At 37.7% G+C, this 21603-nt stretch overlaps 1 protein-coding gene across 1 annotated transcript in view; it reads right to left on the reverse strand.

Moving 5' to 3' along the window:
• Positions 1–2278: 2278 nt before the first annotated feature.
• The window catches only part of WDR64 (WD repeat domain 64), a 64845-nt gene continuing 45520 nt past the window's right edge, over positions 2279–21603 (reverse strand). The window contains 11 exon segments of the mRNA XM_080587006.1: positions 2279–5226; positions 5230–5263; positions 6068–6235; positions 7623–7639; positions 8060–8147; positions 10174–10266; positions 13237–13367; positions 14504–14680; positions 17062–17343; positions 18489–18643; positions 20526–20652. Of these exon segments, the coding sequence (XP_080443132.1) occupies positions 5071–5226; positions 5230–5263; positions 6068–6235; positions 7623–7639; positions 8060–8147; positions 10174–10266; positions 13237–13367; positions 14504–14680; positions 17062–17343; positions 18489–18643; positions 20526–20652 (1428 nt within the window). The 3' untranslated portion in view covers positions 2279–5070.

Here is a 21603-nt window from a genome sequence, read left to right on the forward strand (position 1 = left end):
TCTGGCCAGTCCATAATCACCTCCAAGATTCCTGGGCGACTGGGGTTTCCTATTCGAGCCCGCTGAGTACTCAGTGCAACCCACTTGCTCCATGTATCATCAGTTGCATGATGTGTAGAGGGGACCCTTCCTTTGAACATCCAGCCTAGTACCAGCAGTCGGGGTGCCAGGAGGAGCTGCGCTTCAGTACCGACCACTTCCGAAGCAGATCGAACTCCTTCATATGCTGCCAATATCTCCTTTTCAGTTGGAGTATAGCGGGCTTCAGATCCTCTGTATCCCCAACTCCAAAACCCCAGGGGTCGACCTCGAGTTTCCCCAGGTTCTTTCTGCCAGAGGCTCCAGGTGGGACCATTCTCCCCGGCTGCGGTATAGAGCACATTCTTTACATCTGGTCCTGTTCGGACTGGCCCGAGGGCTACTGCATGAACTATTTTCTGCTTAATTTGTTCAAAGGCTTGTCGTTGCTCAGGGCCCCATTCAAAAGCATTCTTCTTACGGGTTACTTGGTAGAGCGGGTTTACAATCAGACTGTAATTTGGAATATGCATTCTCCAAAACCCCACGACACCTAGGAAAGTTTGTGTTTCTTTTTTGCTAGTTGGTGGAGACATAGCTGTTATTTTGTTGATCACATCCATTGGGATTTGACGACGTCCATCTTGCCATTTTATTCCTAAAAACTGGATCTCTCGTGCAGGTCCTTTAACTTTATTCTGTTTTATGGCAAAACCGGCCTTCAGAAGGATTTGGACTATTTTCTTCCCTTTCTCGAAAACTTCTTCTGCAGTGTCACCCCACACAATGATGTCATCGATGTACTGCAGGTGTTCAGGAGCTTCCCCCTGCTCCAGCGCAGACTGGATCAGTCCATGGCAAATGGTAGAGCTGTGTTTCCACCCCTGGGGCAGCTGATTCCAAGTATATTGGACTCCCCTCCAAGTGAAAGCAAACTGTGGCCTGCACTGTGCTGCTAGAGGGATGGAGAAAAATGCATTAGCGATATCAATTGTGGCATACCACTTGGCTGCCTTTGATTCCAGTTCATACTGGAGTTCTAGCATGTCCGGCACTGCAGCACTCAGTGGTGGCGTGACTTCGTTCAGGCCACGATAGTCCACTGTTTGTCTCCACTCACCATTAGACTTTCGCACTGGCCATATAGGACTATTAAAAGGTGAATGAGTCTTGCTGATCACTCCTTGGCTCTCCAGTTGACGAATTAGCTTATGGATGGGACTCAGGGAGTCTCGGTTGGTGCGATATTGCCGCCGGTGCACAGTTGTGGTAGCGATCGGCACTTGCTGTTCTTCAACCCTCAGCAACCCCACAACAGACGGGTCCTCTGAGAGACCAGGCAAGGTAGACAACTGTTTAATGTCCTCTGTCTCCAGGACACACAACTAGCAAGATTCCAGCTTCCCCTGGGACAACAAATCAAGACGGTTAATGGCAAAATGTTTTTTTATCACCTAAACTAAAGCTAGTTTTAAATACTTATGTAGTTACATCACCTATTAACATCTTGGATAAGTTCAATACAGAAATAATTTTCAGGTTACTTGTCAGGTTTGTTGGATGTATGCTATTAGAGGACAACGGAAGTCTAGCCAAAGGATAATGCAGTAAGAACTCTCTCCCAGATGATAGCTTCATCTCAGGACTGTCACTCTGGCAATCTCTGTTGGGCTGTGCAAATCCCAAACACTTCAGCAACCGGTTAGGAAAGATGCAGATGAACAAAAGGGCATTACTGCTGTAAATTGTAGGAAGCTCTGAATTACTGAAAATACATCAAGTACCTTTATAGTTCATCCATGCTCACCTGAATACTGATACTTACCTAGGTATTATACTTAAAGACAGGGCAGGAAATTTAACTGTTCTTATACAATATAGCAGTGATTTCACCCTAGGAGAGCAACTTATGGTCCTCCAATGAGGAAAAAAAAGTATAGCTAAACCTTGAAATAGTTGAAAACATGAGTTTAATTCAAAATGGCACAATGTACAGAGATTTTCTACTTAAGTTTTTTTCTAGTCTGAAGTAAAAACTGAAGTCCACTGTTTTGTTCATCTCTAAGGCTAATAAAAGGAAATCAAACCTTTTTTCTCATCAAAATCCCAGTCACAAGGGTACTCCAGTGCTAATGTTTTTGAACATGAAAGTATCTTACTTGTTCTATCAGCCTTCTTTTCAGATGACTAAGTAAAAGCCAATGTGGAGCCCACCTCTATTGACTTGTCCCACCATGTTCTCAGCCACTGACTCTGCTACATTAAAATTCATGTTTTATACCCAGCATCAACTTTTTTTTTTTTTTTCTCCCCACTAACACTGTTCTCTCTTATTATACATTGCTGTCTACAGCTGTTGAACAACAGTATATACTCCTACAGCACAAACGGCTCCAGCAGTTTCCCGGTGATTTAAACACAGGCCACTTCAGAGACTGTGCAGCCTCCATGGCCGGTATAACTGTTACTTAAGGGAGCTTGTCAACTTGTTGCTTCCTTGGGGTGAAATGACAGAATGTCTCAAAACTGTGTGCTTGGCTACCTTTACCTAGCAGCAAGTAATCCACTAGCTCCAACTAGTCAATCATCTGTATAAGATGAGAACTGATCCTTGGTGTCCCAGGAAACAAGAGAAAGGAGGTGGCAAGACAGGGCAATAAGCGACAGAGAAGTATCTTCCACTCACCTTGTCATCATTTCACCCAAGATACACCGAGAGAAATGGTCACATGGAGTAATGTCTTTTACTGACTACTGTTTGAATCTTAGCTGGCCCCATTAGCATTACAGATTGTGGTACATAGGAGACCCACAGTACCACAGATTTTAGGAGAGGGTGTTAAGAGTTCATACCCCTCACTATTTGATGCTCCTATCTAAATAGCAATTTTGAATTTGACATTCTTAATTGCTTCAAAATAAAATTATTTTGATGTATAAATTATTCCATATCATCAAAATATGATTTATATTGGGAGCTTCAAAGGTGTCATGAAGTGCTTCATGTACACTTTGTCAATCCAGACACTGGTTTGTCATCTTTAGAAGGCTAGATAAATTGATATATAAAACACTAGTTAGCAAAACTGAGTGCAGACTCAATGACTGGTAGTGGCTTTTCATCATTTCTCTCAGTTCTTACTACAATTCCTCTATGCCACTGTAATAACGAAGAGGGTTTCCTCTGGTCATATATCTGGTTTCCAAAGTTAATCATGAGAAGAAATGATCTAGATTAGAATATCTATTAGTGCAGATTAACAGAGTTTAACTTTATAATCATAAAAAATGTCATAACACACAAGCTAAGGAATCGTAAACTACAGAGAGAAACTGATACAATTTTTCTTTATGGGTCTGTCTTCCTGCTGACATTTTTCAGTATGTCACCTGAGACACTCATTTAAACTGTGAGCACCTATGCTATTCAGCTGGGTTTGTACCTTTTCATATATATGCACATTTAGGGAATATCTGTTAATAACATTTATAATGTGAATTATCATTTAAAATTCTAAAATATTATCTTGGTGAATTATATGACAGCTATCCAATAAGGTAATAGTATTAACATCAGAATATAAATGGACTTAACCCAAGAGAAGCTTCTATACCCTGTGAAGAGCAAAGCCTAGCATATGTAAGTAACAGACTCTTGGAGAAGTATTGGCTAGCAAAAGTAGGCTAGCTATCCATTATACTATTTGGTACAATTAATCCAGAGAATCGAGATACTCTTGAGGTGGCAGCATACAGATCATATAGAATAATAAGACTGAAACTTTCTGTCACACAGTATGTGACTGCCTTTTTTTTTTTTTCCCAATTTTTGCATGGTTAAATAGGCTTCTCATTTTCTTCCAGTCTAATTATTGTGTTTTAAATGTATGCTACCTGTTCTCCTTTACTGAAATATTTGAAGGGTCCTTAAAAAAGTAGTCGTGTTTGACACAGGCATGTCATTTATGCAAAGTTTCTTTAAGGTTAGCTGCCTTTAATTATAGTATCTTTGATTCCAGAGGTTTCAGACTGGTTGCTGCCTGTTCAAAAGGACTACAGGGAATAGGCCTTCAAACACAGCCAATAACTTCTCTTCACTGATGAATTACTATTCTGACTTCAGTGGCACTACTCACATTAGTAAGAACTCTATGTAATAATAAGTGCTTCCAGGATACTGGCCTAGATGGGCTAACACTAAAGTATCTTTGAGCTTTCCCATTGTCCCAAAGTGCTTTGGTTAAAAGGCAGCCTAAAAAGTGCACACGGTACATGAAACCTTAACATTAAAGCATGTGTGATTTTCTTAAGCTGTGAAATAATTTTTCCTAGGCTTGGATTGCCTTGTCACTAAAGACCATGTGCATGTTGCTTCTGCATTTGCTTAACCCAATGATTAATAAAACAGGGATCTCCAGGACTAGAAATATGACTTCCTATAGCCTTAGCTAAAGGGCCAAGTATTACTGGCTTGACTTGTAGCCAACCCACATCCCTTGAGAACTCTACCTAGAATTAAAGAGGTCCAACACTGCTATTGAACATACAACATGCCTGTGTCAGACTGTTATGGTCTGAAGTATGTGAATATGTCTACAACATCCCAGCAAACTTAATAAGACCATTTTTTAAACTGAAGGATTGTTTCTGGGATGAAGCTATTCACATTAAGCTTTTTCAATAAAGGTTTGGGGATCCCAGAAGTATATCAGCTTGTGGAACTGGAAGAGAAACAGGCTGCTAACCTGAACATTGTACATAACAAACAGACTCTAAATAAGGCTAAAATCTGAAGCAATTATGTAGTCATCACTATCACTCAATTCAAATCCTGACCATCACCTAATCCTAACAGTCACCTAGTTATAACATTTAAGAGATTCATTCATGGTTTGTAAAACCATATTCATTAAAAAAAAAAAAAAAGGGTTATACTGAATACCTCATAGGAATTATTTTTATTTTTATGACCTTCAGTCAAAAGATGCTTTGTAAGTATAATATTTTCAGAACTGTTCCCCAAGTCATACGTGTATATAAATGCTTAAGATCTTACCTGTCCCTGTCCAGCATTAGAGGATATTCAAATTTCTTTTTACTTTTCATATGCATGCTTTCCTTTTTAATTATAATAGGAAAGCTATTAACATCACAAGGCAAAATCAAACGACTGATATCTGATAATTCAAACTTCCTGGGCTGTCCGAACTAACCAAGATAGCATCCATTCGTGGCATGCCAGAGTCTATAGACATAGAAGAAGTGTTGCCAAAGGACGGAAAGGAAAAATGGATCATCTTAGAAGTGGAGCAAACATGAATAATGTTTGTATACATGATCAGGTTCTGCAGCATTGCACTAGAGTGCAGTGTGTAAGTCATTAAAAAAAAAAAACAAAAACAATGATATTAAAGATCAGTTTATCATTTAAGTAACTTGAGAAAAAAAAATCTCAGAAGGATGTTGGAAAAATCAGAAAACAATCAAACAGTTCATTTTTATAAGTAGGAAATTGAGGAGTAAAGGCACCAATATCCTGAACTGCTCTAACTGTAAGATACTGCCACCACAGTAGGATCTACACAAAAATTCCTCAGCCATTCTCCCCCCCAAAATAAACATAAAATTAAAAAACAACAACAACAAACAAACAAACAAACAAAAACTTCACATGTACTTACTAGCCAAGAAAGAATTATGCAGCTGTCTATAAAAAGGCTTGAGACTGAAATGGTTTAATTTGCTACGTTGTGATGTTAACAACCCATGTTAACTTAGAAAGTACTGAAAGCTAAAATGGAATGGGAACAGGAGGTCCTATGGGGATGTTACCCATGCATTCAAGGTCACCTTGTTGGTAGAAAATGACAGTCTGTAAATGGTATGACTTCATGGGAAAAGCGGAAGTGTTACATTAAAAAATTCATTCTTGCAGGTGCAGAACAGAAAACGCACCTATTAGCCTATATGCAAGTCCAGCAAGAAGAGGACCTTTGGAGACTGTTCAACTGACTGGCCATAGAATTAAGAAATGTTAGTCATTTTGTACCTGACTGAACCATCAACAGATGCTGTCACTACCACATTTTTCTCCTCTTCATGAAATAAGCCAACCACTTCAGTAGAACGTGCCCTCCAGCAGAGCTTCTCCTTTATTTGCCGAGGGAAAAAAGGAACATAACCACATTTCAGGCAGATCTGTATGCCACCATGGTTACTGGCTTACTGTGTTCATCAGTATGGCTGTCTGAAAATTAAGAGGTGAAATATTACTCCTTCCAACAAACAGGCTGCAAATGGCACATGGTAGAAACACTGCTCAGGGGACAGGGATAAATGAATTCTTAACGTAACCTCTTTGAACACACTAGAATAATGCTGGCAGCATTTTACTTACGTTTTCTCTTGTTTTTCACAGCATCAAATTATTATTGAAAGCAAAAGACATGACCTTTATGTGCAGGAAACAGTTTTAGTCCCTGTAGAGGTCTGAATCCATTTTTCTCTATTTGTCTTACCCTCTTATACTGTTCAGGTTAAGAAAATATGTCAGATTTTTCCTTACTCTTTTACTATTTTGTGGATCTTCTAAGAATGACACAACGCTCCAGCGCATAATACGTCCCTCTGTTTAAAAAAGAAAAAAGCAAAACGTCAATACATTTCATTATTGCCACACATTTGCTTGTTGCTACCATATGCTTTTGGTAAACCCTGGTCAGAATGATGAAAAGATTTCAGGTCATTGTCAAGCACACAAAATAGAAAATAATATACCATTTATTAATGTGCAAAGAAATACATATACTCTTTGTGAGTAATGTATCTTTGAATAGATTTGAAATGGGAAGAATGTAAAGTTGTTTTTTTCCTTGAATGACAAGAGTAAAAAATAAGATTCATCTTGTCCAGACAGTTATCTATTGCACAAGCTAGGTCTTAGAGTTTTCTAGGGATTGAACTATATTTCAATCCTGGCAAAATGGATAGTGTTTGCTGATATGCATACATAATGAAAGCTTAATGTTTTACAACCTCCCAGTGCACTCATGTGAAACTAGAATCAAAGAACCATTTTCCTTATGACCCATTACTGCTTAGTTTCCTGAGAAGGCTCCCTCTTTCCTGATGTGGTTGCTTCTTATCTCCTTCGTTTCTACTACTAGACAGGAATCTTTTGTGTAATTCCAGCCTTCATACTGATCACATCTGGTTTCTAGGACTGTACATTTGCAAGCAAGCAAGGAGGCTGATAGAGTAGTTGACCTTCTAAAAAAGGAAAATCTATAATGGGAACAAGAATTTAGCAGTAGCACTGCAGATAAAAGAGAAGGGTGCAGAAGTCATGAGAACTATATCTGCTCAGTGGCACAACCACAAAAGGACAAAGGGAGAGTATCAGATGAATAGGTAATAGGGTGGTTACTTTTCCATAAATAAACAAAATCTTGCTCAGTGCATGCTGCCTTCCTGAACTCACGTACAGATTTGAATCAATGGGGAGTGGAAAATCCTCTTCATTTTCAACACCAGCTTCAAACTCTTGCTCGGTTTTGAAACAAATTAAAAAACAACAACAACAACAACAAAAACAAAAACCAAACCTTGATTCATCCAAATTCTGACAGCATAAGAGCAGCAAACTATAAGAAACTGTTCTAATAGGTATTTGAGAAGAAAAGTGACACATTAAAGGACAAAAATCTCATATGACAGATGCAGAAGAGGAAAATGGCCAGGGTGAGTATAGAGATTTGGAGGAGAGTCAGACAGCAGATAAACTCTGATTGCCTGACAGATGAAAGCCAGGTCTGGTGTGAAATTAAAAGTCTAACAATGAGCTGCTAGCACAGGTCACAATTGCTTTCTTTCCTTCTATAGCTGTGTACTGATGAGGCCATTGCTGTGCACTCCATATTAGTGTCTGAATCATGGTTCTTGGTACAGCCACAGCAGCATTTGTTTGTTGTCATTTTGTTTTAGTTGTGTTACTTCAGACATTAAATTCAGGGTACTGAATCCCTGAAGCCACTGTACCTACCTTATTTAGGTTCAATCTGTCTTTGTGCTCTGGAATGGCATTGATATCTGTACTCACAGCAGTAGTAGAGGACAGAAAACAAACTTTCCTGTGTGAAAGAAAATAACTGGATAGAGATGGCTTAAAATATGAAATACATTATTAGAGATCACTGACAATCTTGAACATACTGTTTTTTATCTGGAAGTCAACACGATCCAGTGTATTACAGTGTAATGAAATGGTGCCTGAAATGATTAGATTGATTAGACTAAGAATTGCTGGTGTTTTAGAAATGTACCCAAGTAACTCAGCAAGGTTTACATATTACACAGCCAAACTTTCTTGTCAAGACTTTTGAGCAAGTTAAATCCATATTAAGTCAAAATGAACTGATGTTCATCCTCCAGCGAAGAGAAGAGGAAAAATTCAGTACATGCCAATGGCTTGTCTGCTTTCATTTTACACAGTGCTTTTCTCTACAAATAGTTTTCAATTAATTATAGAAACTAACCTTCAATTTATTAAGATAATGCTCAGAAATGGGATTGTGTGGAAGAAACTCAAGAAAAACATGGATGTATTCTTCAGTTTTTGTTTCTGAGCCAAGAAAAGTTCTGACTCTTAATGAAAGGTTCTTGCACCATAATTTACACTGATGTCATGACTGCTGTGTTTTTGATAAGAGTATCTAAATATCTGGGACAAAGTAAAAGCCATACAGAAAGTGTGCAGCTGGGATAGCACACTAAAATTTTCACAGGTGACTGTGACTTTGTAATTTTTCAGACTTTGAATTCATAAACTTGCTACCATTCTTTAACATCCTGTGTGTATATGTGGCCATAGCCAAATTCATCCAGATACCTTCACAGTACATACAGTACATCCTAAGCCTGTATTATACAAAGTCATAGTAGGGTCCTCCTGCTTAAACATAATCAGAAATTTTCTTGATTTACAAAAAATTCTACTTAAGAATTGTAATCACCACGCTTTAGTTTAGCTAGGATTTTTAAAATTAAGTTATAACACCAAATAGAAAACTCAGGTTGAATTAAGTGGCAATTGCATATTCAAGGGTATAGTAAATGCATGAGCATCTTGAAGGTTTTAAAGCAATGTAAGATCATAAAATATCTTCATGATTCAGGAGAGCACAAAAAGCTGCCTAATTGCATACGACCTTAAAATTACATAACCATTTAAACCATACTGAGTCCTTTTGCCAACCATTGCCTTTGTATGTCCACCAGAAGACAAAAACCTCTGAAATTATGTATGTTTTGAAGTTACGCAAAGCCTTTCTCTCAAATTGGGCAAAAATTATGGTCTGCTTGCAATACTACCAACCTATGCCAGCTTCTAGTATGTTTTAAGATGAGACTTGAAGCTGCAAACTTCAATGAGCTTGCCTCTCTGTTCGCTGAGAGTATCTAATGCCTTGAAGATTGTATTAGACTCAAAAAAAAAAAAAAAAAAAAAAGGCCTGCTACAGGGGCCTCACACAATCATCTCACAGAAATAAGGTACAATACACAGGAGAACTGATTCTTGACAAAAACTGACTTCTGTTGAATTCTTCAACAGAACTGAAACTTAGGAAGTCGTGTAGAGGACAACAGGATAGCTTAGTGGAGTGGTAAAAAAAATAAAAAAAACACGTTATCACAGTATCACAGAAAGGTTGAGGTTGGAAGGGACCTCTGAAGGTCATCTGTTTCAACACCCTGCTCAAGCAGGACCACCTAGAACAGGCTTTCGAGGACCATGTCCAGGTGGCTTCTGAAGATCTCCAAGGAGGGAGACCCCACAGCCTCTCTGGGCAACCTGTGCCAGTGCTCCATTACTCTCAGAGTAAAGAAGTGCTTCCCGATGTTCAGACAGAACATCCCATGTTTCAGTTTGTGCCCATTGACTTTTGTTAGGCACCACTGAAAAGAGCCTGGAAGGACTAATATCAATATGGATTGATAAACATCATTAAATTTTGTTAACTGTTTGAACTTCATTAAATACAAAGAAAAATCCCAGTTTAAATATGCTATCTTGGATAAAAAATTACATCAGTTTAATACAACAGAATTCCAAATGACCACACCTGTCATGGTAGAAGATACAAGGCACACAGTTACCTGGAAGAGGAAGCACTACGTACAAGGAATAACATGGCATTGACTCCAGATGCTTGAGGAATTGAAGCTTGCCTATTCTCATTAATTTTACACCTGAAAATGAAGATGTTTGTACCAGATATATCAGATAAGTTGTGTATTGTTCCCAGAAAAGGTTGTAGACTTTATTCAAAATCTAAACATTTAAACATTTTATTTCCCCAAATGTAAGTCACCTAAAAGTTTTAGACATAGTTTTTCAAAACCAGTTCATCAGTTATGATGCATTAATGACAGTGAAGAGTAGGTAAAGAATGTGCCTGTGCAAGGAAAAACAGAAACCCAGTGCAATGATATACATTTCATTCAGCCTAGTATTTTCTTGAGAATTAGTATTTAAGAGAAAAGTGAAGTAAGTTATGTCAAAGTTAACCAGCTACATTAATGTTAGAAAAGTACATTGTTCCTGGCATTCAAGCCAGTCATGTGTATGAACTGTGGGTAAAATACTGTACTTACAAAGCAATGATTTTTCCCTCATATATGAGGAGGTAAAAAAAAAAAAAAAAAAAAAGGAAGAGACAAAGCCAGAACAGAAGTTGTTGTTACTACCTGTGGTACAAAAAGACTTCAGCTCCGACCTGGGTGCACAGATCATTCTTATCTTGTGGTTCCCTACACAGTTAAGAATACAATGCAAACTGGAATTGCCCTAAGAGAAACAAGAAAGATTCCCCTTTGCCTTTTGTGCTGCAGTATATCCTGTAGCATAATATTTGAAAAACCCTTGTGGGACCTGTAGGTTCAAAACCATATAGACAGAAATAGGAATTGAGTCCATGTCTCCAATGTACTGAGGCATACCATGGGCTTATTGAGTGAAGAAGATTTTCAAAAGAGGATTTTTTTTTCTGTGAAACAAAGCTTTTCATTTCCACTTTCTTCCAAGTATCTGAGAGCTAAGCATTTCAAGTTGAAATGAGCATTTTCTCCAGATCAATCTTTGTACTCTGAACTGAAGAAAATGAAAGAAGTTTTCAATTCATGCCAATCCAAAACACACCTTCCCCCCCTCAGTTTAATGCCAAAAAAACCCACCACAAAATAAGCAACAAGTATTTTTGAATTATTACTACTGATCTGTTTAAATTGTTTGCTAGAACAAACAAAATTGATTAGTGACACTCAAAAATACTTGATATGGCATCTTCTCTGGGCAGCTAGGCAGCTGGAATCACAAAGGCATTTCAACAAAATGCTGCTACTCCCTAGTGAGTAGGAGAAGAGAAAGTATGGAAAGCATTTCTTGGAGTTGTACAGCCTTAGGGATTTTTTTTTTTTTCATCTTTCACCTCAAATTGCCTAACTTTCTGTAAATATTCTTCTATATGGAAGAATAGATATTTCAAAAGGAGAGTATCTTCATCAGACTTGAAGATAAGACTAAGATATTTAAAACCAAAAAGAACAAAGAGAGGCACTACCACAAACATAGGCGAAGAGGGTAAATACTGAATTAGAAACAGGTAGTTATTAGAACAGTACAAAGGTTAATAAAAGACCAGAGGATAATTGAAAAAAAAAAAAGTGTAACAAAACCCCTAGCTGTTGCCAAAACAGTACTTTAATTATCCTCTCCAAATGGATATATTTCACTTAAGCCAAAAACAGTTGTATAATTTTTTACTGGTTATGTCTCTTTTCTTATTACTTATTGAATCACTCCTTTTTCTCCATTGAGACTTTATCCCTTTCCAAGCAAGCAGGGATGTCTGTCCTTCATCTTCACCTCTTGGAATGGAATATCTTTCCATTCTTCTACCTTTGTCATCAAGATCACTGTTTAATCCCTCAGTCTCAGGTCAACAGACTGTGACATGCTTGTTTCTGTCACTCATTTTTAATGATTAGTTTGGTAATGCTATATAACCACCCAAAAAAACAATACTAAAGGATCTTTTAACTGAAGGACAGCCATATTCCCCTTCTGAAAGTACATCATAATGTAATTAAATCCCAATCTGAAGTACAGAAGCATTGCCTACTGGGCATTTCTATTTCCCTTTTCAGTGAATGACTGGAACTCTGGTACACAGCTGTGAAAGGCATCTCCTTGCTAGTGAGAGAAAGGTTTTGACTACTCTGTCCAACTAAACATGCTTATCTACTGCAACATTTGTTCTCAAGAAACACCTTAAGATAAAAAGGAAGCATGCAAAGCCTTTGAAAATGACATTTAAGAGCCTAGACTGAGGCTGCTTGCCCATTCCTACCTTGTGCCAGAAATTTTCATATGAATGTTGAAAAGCATCTCAAAAATTGCTTATGTCGAAGCAAGACAACATTTACACCTTTTTGAGGTGAATTCCTTTCCAAAAGAAATATGAAGAAATAAGATAAAAAAAAGACCAGAACTACTATCACATCAATCAGCGATAATGTAGCACACCTGCCATAATCTGCTGAAATAGTATTATTTCCAGATGTTCTCTCAAACACAAAACTTCCAAAATAAGGATGGCTCTACAGGTCTGTACAGCTCAGTAACCAGGGACAAAGTGGCATAAAGTTTCCTTCAGTGGCAGTTTAGTGACATGTTAAAACACTATTCTTGATTAGAATCATAGAATCATAAAGTTTGGAAAAGACCTTGAAGATCATCTGGTCCAACCATCACCCTACTACCAATGTCACCCACTAAACCATGTCCCTAAGCACCAGGTCCAACCTTTCCTTGAACACCCCCAGGGATGGTGACTCCAACACCTCCCTGGGCAACCCGTTCTAACGCCTGACTACACTTTCTGAGAAGAAATGTCTCCTAATTTCCAACCTAAACCTCCCCTGGCATGGTTATTTATTTTTGAACACCTGATCAACATCACTCCTTCTACAAATGGCTCTCTTAATTACCTCTCCTGCAATGTGAGGACTAAATAGCACAGTAATTTGAAGTGGGAGGGAGGGGGGCGCAGATAAATTTCTATTTTAAATCCTGCTTTGAACTTGTGTATCCATTATTCTCTTTGAATTGTTTGTATGAAGTACTGGAGATCAAAATGCCTCCATGAAAGCAATACTTACACACATCTGACAGAAGCAGATTCAAAATCCCACAAAATTATTGCACCATTTGCACTTCCTGTAGTTATCAAACTGCATCCTTCTACTTTTAAAACATCAAAGCACTTCATTTCCACAGAAGGTACAAAACACTACAAAGAAAAACAAAAAAGAATGTTAGTAGGAACAATGTAGACACTAGAAAGTGAACTGCTTTAACTGTTAATTTAAAAAGATGCCTAAATCAAATGTGTATACAACAACTGCATATTCAATGTTATTCTAATACTATTGTGTTTGAGCTACACAGAGGCAGGGAGTGATAGCAGGGGGAAACTTCCTGCTGCAGAAGATGGGGGTCTTCATCTACCTGTCCTGATATCTGGGGACGTTTGCTGCTTGCTGGGAGCTCAGACTTGGGATACTGTGAAGAGGCTGCTGGCCCTTGTCTGGCTCTCAGACTATTTAGTACCCCCTGCTGCTCCCCATGGGAACCAACGGTCTTGACAGGGGAGATGTGGGGTGTAAAATACTGGCTGCATAGCCAATGCTGCATTTTCTCTGCACCCAGTCAAGGTAAAGAAGAGTTCAGTGCATCAACTTCAGTAACCTTCTTCATACTTATTGTGAAGCAGAAAGAAAAGAGCTCACAAAAGAATTAGGTTTGCAGATGATCTGCCGTTAACCAGAAGCAATTATTATCTGGAATTCACTGTGGAATTTTAAGCAGCAAATATGACTAGAAGCACTTTTTAAATAAACTAAAGGAAAAGCAGGATTCTACAGCTGTCTGCAGCACTAGTAACAGTCACCATGGAAAAAAAAAATTGTTCTAAGAAGAGAGACTTGACAAGGGTATATAAATATTATTTGAAATGGGGAAAACTTCTCACTAGTTACACGCAGGGTTAGGAATCACACTAGGAATCACCCAGCCTGATCTTTATGTGCCACTATTACTGAAGGTCAGTCTATCTCCAATAATGAAGCACCTTTCATTTCTAGAAGATATCTCATACAAGGACCTCAACTTATATTTTGTACAGGAATGTGAAGCGTATGTTCTGAGTTGCTTAACCATGCTAACAACTGCGCATTGCATTATTAAGCAGGTCTATCTCGTAAAAACAATTGCCCTTTTATGTGATTTATTTTAGACTGCTGGTGTACTGGAAAGTTTGGAATACTTATTTGGTTCTTATCCTCTTGTTAAAAATTCTCAAGGGCACAATAAACCTTTTACTTTCTAATATTCCGTAAATGTTGCGGAACTTCAAATGTTTCTCACCTCTGTATCATTGCTCAGAGTACTGCTGTCAGACGGCAGCTGAATATCCGGAAAAAAATCATGTTTTTGAAAGGTGTCAGGCTTCAGTGGCAGAAACTCAACTGGATTCCTTTGTAGAAACAACACTGCCTCAGGAAGCACCCATGTAACTTCTAGACACATTTTAATTTCATTACCCTGTTAAAAAATTTGACTTAATGAGATAGGGAGGAAAATATTTCTCTATTCATAAGGAAATGGTCAGCAGGTGTGTTCCAAATCTTGTTTTCTGTGCCAAACTACAACAACAGAACAATAACAAAACAAAACAAAACAACAACAAAAAAAAACAACAACCAAACATTGCAAACTTCATCTGGCATACACAGTTTGATTTCCCACTTAAAAGTAAGTTGTTTCTTCAGTTATAGCTGCTCATTTTATTAACTTGGTAGTCTCCAGTCTCCATATCAGCAAAACTGATAGTTGCCGCAATTGTGTGAGAAAAACAGGCCATTGCTCCATTGCTCTGAGTCATCGATCCCTCCCCATTGTGCCTAGAGCTATTGCAAGTTACCTTCCTAGTCTTTCCAACTATAGCAAACTCACCTCAGTATCTCGTTTCTGTATTAACCTTGATATTTCTGTCTGTTTAGGAAACTGAAATCAGCTTCTTAAGATTTTCTTGTGTTCTCATAGATGTCTTGAACTCCAGAATGAGGCAATCATTAAGATTTTAGTAAATCTTATGATTTTAATTGTATCAGATAGGAAACACCTTGGGGGAAGGTCTAAAATTTGAAAGAGAGTATGAGAGACTCTTTCAAAGAGTAAACTGGTTTTGGGGTGCTACTCAAGTTTACCTTCCTAACTACCATACTTAGAGCCTCTTTAAAACTAATCATAATAACATATAGTTCTCATTATTCAACTGAAACATTTGTATAAAAAATTTTTTAAGTAGTTTTGCAATTATATACAACAATATTAATGTATTTAAATACACACAGACTTGCAGGAGATTCAACTCTTTGCCAACCTGTTGTCAAGGGACACATTTACATTGCATGAATGATTTAATTCTAATACTAACACTGAAGGCCAATTGGTATGATATAGTATTTCAGAAATAATATAAAAAGTAAAGCCTAAATAAAACAGCTTTTTATTAGCAGGAGAATCAAAAGTAGTATATTGTTTACCAAGATAAATCTTGTATGTTATTTTATTTTTATTTTTTTTCTCTAAATATATAATCTGTATAACTAAACTTAATATTTCTGCCTACAAAACTTTGTTCCCTTGTACACAGTGGATTTAAAGTTTCATAAGGGGAATTTTGTCTCATACAAAACATTCCAGTCTGAGGAAGAAAATTCTAGAGGAACATGGTTTGTCTAAAAGATGAGATCCCAATTATTAGCTCCAAATGCATGCTGCTAAGTTTTAGTTGAAGGGAACACAGAGTAGACTCTCAAAATAAAGCCAGGAAAGCCAATCTGATTTATTATTGTCTTGTCTCTTTGTATAAGTTCTTAATGCAGCCACTGTCTTAATCTAGTAATTTTAGGTGATAACTAACTAACTAACTAAATCCTTTAACAAAAATCTTCCCTGATACCAAGTTTTCTTGCAGGATAATACCATGGTCACCTATTCTCCACAGAGGGAAAATAAACCAAGAGGGATATTAGGGTACTGTTGGAGAGCTTCACAATGATATAAATGTATAGGCTTGAGGCCTTTGAGACTTCTGAAACTAAAATCTGAGTCACGGGAGTTTCCTATTAATAAACTTTAAATGGTGCCTCTATGGTATACAAAAGACTGGGATGGGATGGCAATATCTGAGTCTCAGGGCTCAGCTGCTGAATTTGAACAGTTATCTCTACACATTTATTGGTATTATTTAATCTACATTTATTCTAGATTCTCTTGTTTAAAAGCTAAAGGATAACAGGACTGAAAGTTATAGAATTTCAGCACATGATGAAGCCTCAGAGTTGCTCTGCAAATTTTGTGTCAATGATTCAGGTCATTGTAGTCCCCTTTACATCAATAAGTCAGAGGAGAGCATCTCAGCCTCAACTGTTAATTTGTGAAGAAGAGAAATTAAACAGTTTTCAGTTGCTGAACCAGATTCCACAACCATGCACAACTTCACTTATCTGAATATTTCCCTTTACATTAAGGAGTAATGTTATCTGCATACACAAGTGCATAAGATCTGGTTCTTCTCCAGCAAACAGATTAATTTGGTAACAGTGACAGTCTTATTAGGAAACTGAATCACAAAGCCTCAATCACAAACAGAAAAAACATTCATGTTCCATTGTAGTGAGTGCATGAAAAGAAATGATCAGAATGCTGAAAAACAGCAGTGGACTAATGAACATATTAACACTTAGAAAGGCAGAAAGCTAACTTGATGCAGGAAGTGGACTGTTTCTTGATAGTTTCTTAAAGTTTATCTACTGATGCATGAGAAGGTCTTGTTTTGCCTTGAAAATTAGAAGCTAATGAATGAAATAAATAACAACAACAACAAAAAAGTATGCATATAAGTATAGACTGAAAACCTGAATGATTTTCATCTTCCCACTCTGCTCCAAAACAAGAATTGCATGTTGACTCTCACTAGCCTTCAGATAAACTAGCTTCTGCAGACCATGCTCATCTTTGCTGTGCTGGGCCGAAGGCAAGGCTTTAACTTCCTGTCCACTTCCAATATCCCAGATTTTCACAGTTCCTAGACAAGAATGAGAAATGTACACAATACACAATATAGACAAACCTTTACACAAACAAGCAAAGGAATGGCATGCATCACCAACTGGCCCAATAAGAGAAGCTACTTCACCCTATAAATCTTGCCACTTAACCCCATCAGCAATGAATGAAAACTGCAGATCCTCAGCACACCTGTAATGATTCATTATATTTGCCTATGGATTTTCTTACACTTGCATGGTGACTATTTTTAGTGGTTCAAATGTAAATGGTAAAATTAATAAACGAATTTAATCTTTTCATTACAGTTTAAACACAAATAACGTTGTGATAAAAAGCAACAAATGAGAGACATCTCTTTCACTTTATTTTTCTTGTTAACTGGCTATTATATTCAACGCTTCTTCCTTACTGTATGACTTGAAATCCTTAAGGCTGAGAACATGTTCTAGGAAATTTGTTAAAAGAGAAAAGGATCTATGAAAGTCAGCAAATCGTCTCCAGAACTGCTAGTCAAAAAGAATCAGATTCAGAAAAAAAGAACAACAAGAACAACAGGAGAATAAAAGGATAAAAAATGAGGTTCTGTATTTTAGCCACATTGTATGTACCAGAGGAACTTTTCAGTTTTAGAATTCAAGAATCTTTTTATCCAAGAGTAGTATCTTTTACCCAGTACTGTTTTTACAAAGTGCCTTTCTTTATGTTTTATACCAATCCATAGAACATCTAAAGTACTTTTACATCCCACTAAGCTGTCTGGGACTCGAGCACTTCCTAAATTTGAGGAGATGCTCATCAGATATGCCTTCTGAATAATGTGTAATTGTGTTTGCATGAATTATGAATTGGATGCACATTTTGACATAGTGGCATTTTAAATTTTCCTTTAGAGCTACTAAATGGCCAATGGACTTTCACTACTGTTGACACTCTGTCCATCAGAGAACAGGTGAAGCAAAATGTGGCCAAAGGAAATAAATCCTAACTAAATCCAGAGCTTCCGAAACCTTGCTCAATCTGCCTGGCAATTGCAGTGCGGTCAGTGAAGTAGTTTTCTGACAAAAGAATGCTGTTGAACTAAATATAGCCTGTTTATCATGGCTACCACTTCCCAGAAGAATCTGAGCATAAAAATAGTCACAAAACAAACACTTTGAATAATAAACACTAATCACTTATCTAAGTGCCCAATCACTTATTTGTAATAAACAAACAAAGAACAACCTGAGACTATTTCATTTGATAGCCGAGACTATTTCAGATGACAACTTACACTCACCTTCAGTATTGACTGAGAGCAGATAGTGATGATTTGGTGAAAAGCCCTGTCGTAAGCCAGAACATTGATGCTTTTCTCATGTGTCTGTGGAACCTGTTTCGTATCTTGTATCATGTGAGTTAGGGGATAAATATCAATGACAGTTGAAACTGCACATGGTGAGACAAGTGAGAATATATACATTTTATAGAAAGGTTTCATTTAAGACATGGTGTTCTTCTGAGTTTTCTGAAGGGCATAAGGAATCTTGTCTGTTTCTTGAGAATATCTGTTCCTGAAAAGAGAAAACATTCACCCATCCTCCCCACGAGACATCAGTTAAACAACAGCTAAATATTTACCTGCCTTAACCAACCACCTGCCTACCTTTTATGGGATTGATACCTTGAATCCAAGATCATTAGGAGTGGTAAATCCCCCTGGACCACAGTGGGTTGGAATGGAACCCAAATAAATGAAATATGAACTGGCAAGTATATCACTAAGATAAATTCTGGTAACCACTTTCTTAGAGATAAGGCAATTCTAGCTGCAGCCAATGAGGTCTTCCCAGCACCTTCTTTTATACAGCACTGCAGGTCTGAATAGCATTGCACCTTCCAGTGCCCTCTGATCTGAAGGGCTGCATAAACAGAAAGGCAGATGGGGAAGACAAGACAAAGGAAAGGACAAGGTTTTTACAAGGCAGGCTCACAATCCAGCCTCTAATTTCAATTCCAAAATTGCTCCTCTACCACCAGAGGAGCAGCAGTCAGCAGTGAGCATGCAGTAAAGAGCAGAATTGCCTAATACTTGGCATGAGCCCAGGCACACAGGCCAGCAGCTTGGAAACGGGCACAGAAGGAAAGCTCTGGCAATATTCAAATGAAGCATGAAGGTGAACCGTGATTTATGGATGTTAGTGAACCAATAACTGAAAATCTCCTCTGTAAAGTCAGGTACATAGCAATAAGGATTAATTTGCTCACATATAACCTCAGTCTCTTGCCCTGTTCAGCGGCATGGGGACATTCACTTAACCTTTTAATGGAATCATTAACAGAATCCGGGGCCAGATTTTTACAGATATTTAGGCACTGCTCCAATCATTGTTTATAAGGGGAAAGCCATCTCATTTTCACAAGGGCTTAGCTATGTAAAATCACTATATTACTAAACCTTGAAAATCTCACTAACTTAAATTTGAACTGAAGATCCCATCTGTACCTTTTAGTAATGAAATATCTTTAAAAAGTATTCTTATTAGTATTCAGATCATTTTTAAAATAAGACCTAGAAGATAAAGTTTCTTAAGCTTTGCAATGCATAGCCAATTCCAAAATACATGCAACCATTTGTGGACTCTCGTCCAATGTATATATTTAGGCTTCTAAAACAGGTTTATTGACACAAATATTCAGCAGAAACTGCCGGGTCACTGAAAATAAGAAATTTCATGTTCATCTCAGATTTGACAAGCCTTGTGCCTTGTTCTTGGTGCAAGGACAGAAAAAGCTGTCCCCAAAGACAATGACCTTATTTCCCTGATAATCCTCAGGTGTCTATAGCCCCAGGACAGGTTCAAAGCTGAGGACTCCAGGATTACAGAGACCACGTCTCTGGGGCAGACAAAGCTGCTGGTTTCCAGGTTCTCTGCCCTAAATAAAGAAGGCTAAAATCCTTAGGGACACCTGCAAATCTCTGGGCCTTCAGAGGTTCCAGGCTCCTTGCTATGGAGTCAAGAAACTACATGTAGCTTAATTTTTCTAAAAAAGGTTCACCTTGCTTTCAGAGAAGTCTTCCTCATATCCTCTGGTTCCTGCTGTTAATTCCCATGCTGCATATTTTCATACATATTTCCATATTGAAATTAGCACAACATATAACAAGACATACTTCAAGATGGTCTTAATGTACAAATACCCTGAATGCACAGTATTCTATACGTCTCATACAACTTATTCCTGCATTCAACTTCATTAGTATGCAATCATAAGGGAAACCACATTCTAGAAGGGGGATGATGCTCTCACACTAATTACAGTAACATACCTGTGATCAGTGTGCCACGATCATTGTCAAATACCATGACAAGGATCTCCAACTCTCCAGGAATCCCTTGATTATCATGAAACACCTGAAGCATTGAAAGGGTCTGTATATCCCACACTCGAAAAATCTTGAGAGAAGAGTGGGGGAGAAAACCTAATACTGTATCATGATTGGATTTTCAACTACTCTTCATTTGCATGACAAAAATACTATACCCTCTAATGCAAATCATGTTGTTAATAGTTACATCCCGAAATAAGCAACACAAACACTGAAGACATCTTTATTGTCATTTTACTAAAAGGCACAGAAAGGCTGAGTCTTGAAATATTGACCTGAGAAGCCCACGGGAGAACCAGTTCTCCTGAGAATCAATTCTACTCCTTAATAACAAGATGGCTCCATTGTGTCATGCTTTTCAGTCAAGTACAGACAAATGCCGATAGTTTAAAAGCTTGTATTCTGGATTGGACTATCAAATGGTGTCAAATAATACAAAGATAAATTTCAGAGGGTTCCACATCAGGAGTTCCTGAAATCTTTTACTGACAGCAGATGTTGCAAGGAAATCAGGATCAGGACATCCTGTAGATGGATCATTTTTATGCACATACAATTCTTGTGCTCTGTATACGCAACTGCTACTGACCACAGTCACATTACCAACCTCTAAGGAACAGTAGATATACCAGATACAGTATATAGTTTTTTCAGTTTCAACAGACAACATGGCATTTGCTTTAGGCTCTAGAATTACGAGTTAGTAATATGTTGGCAACATTCATTCATCCTGCCTTGATCAAACCCATGTTGTACTTGTTGCTATCCCATGCAAACTGCTATTAATTCTGCAAGAAATCATGATGTAGGTTCTCAGACCCCGTGATTTTTAGTGTGGTGTATTTCCCAGCAAAATAGACTTACCGTGTTATCAAAAGTTATTTTGTCACCACCTCTGCATGTAATTCTCATTCAGCTGACGAATCTGTAGTTTTATGTAGGCATTTGTGCAAGGTATTTATATTCATGTGTTATTAAAAGGTAGTGCTGCATTTTAAATTGGGATTTTTAACACAAA

The sequence above is a fragment of the Anser brachyrhynchus genome (assembly GCF_964034855.1).
Source record: "Anser brachyrhynchus genome assembly, chromosome: 3".
Lineage (NCBI taxonomy): Eukaryota > Metazoa > Chordata > Aves > Anseriformes > Anatidae > Anser > Anser brachyrhynchus.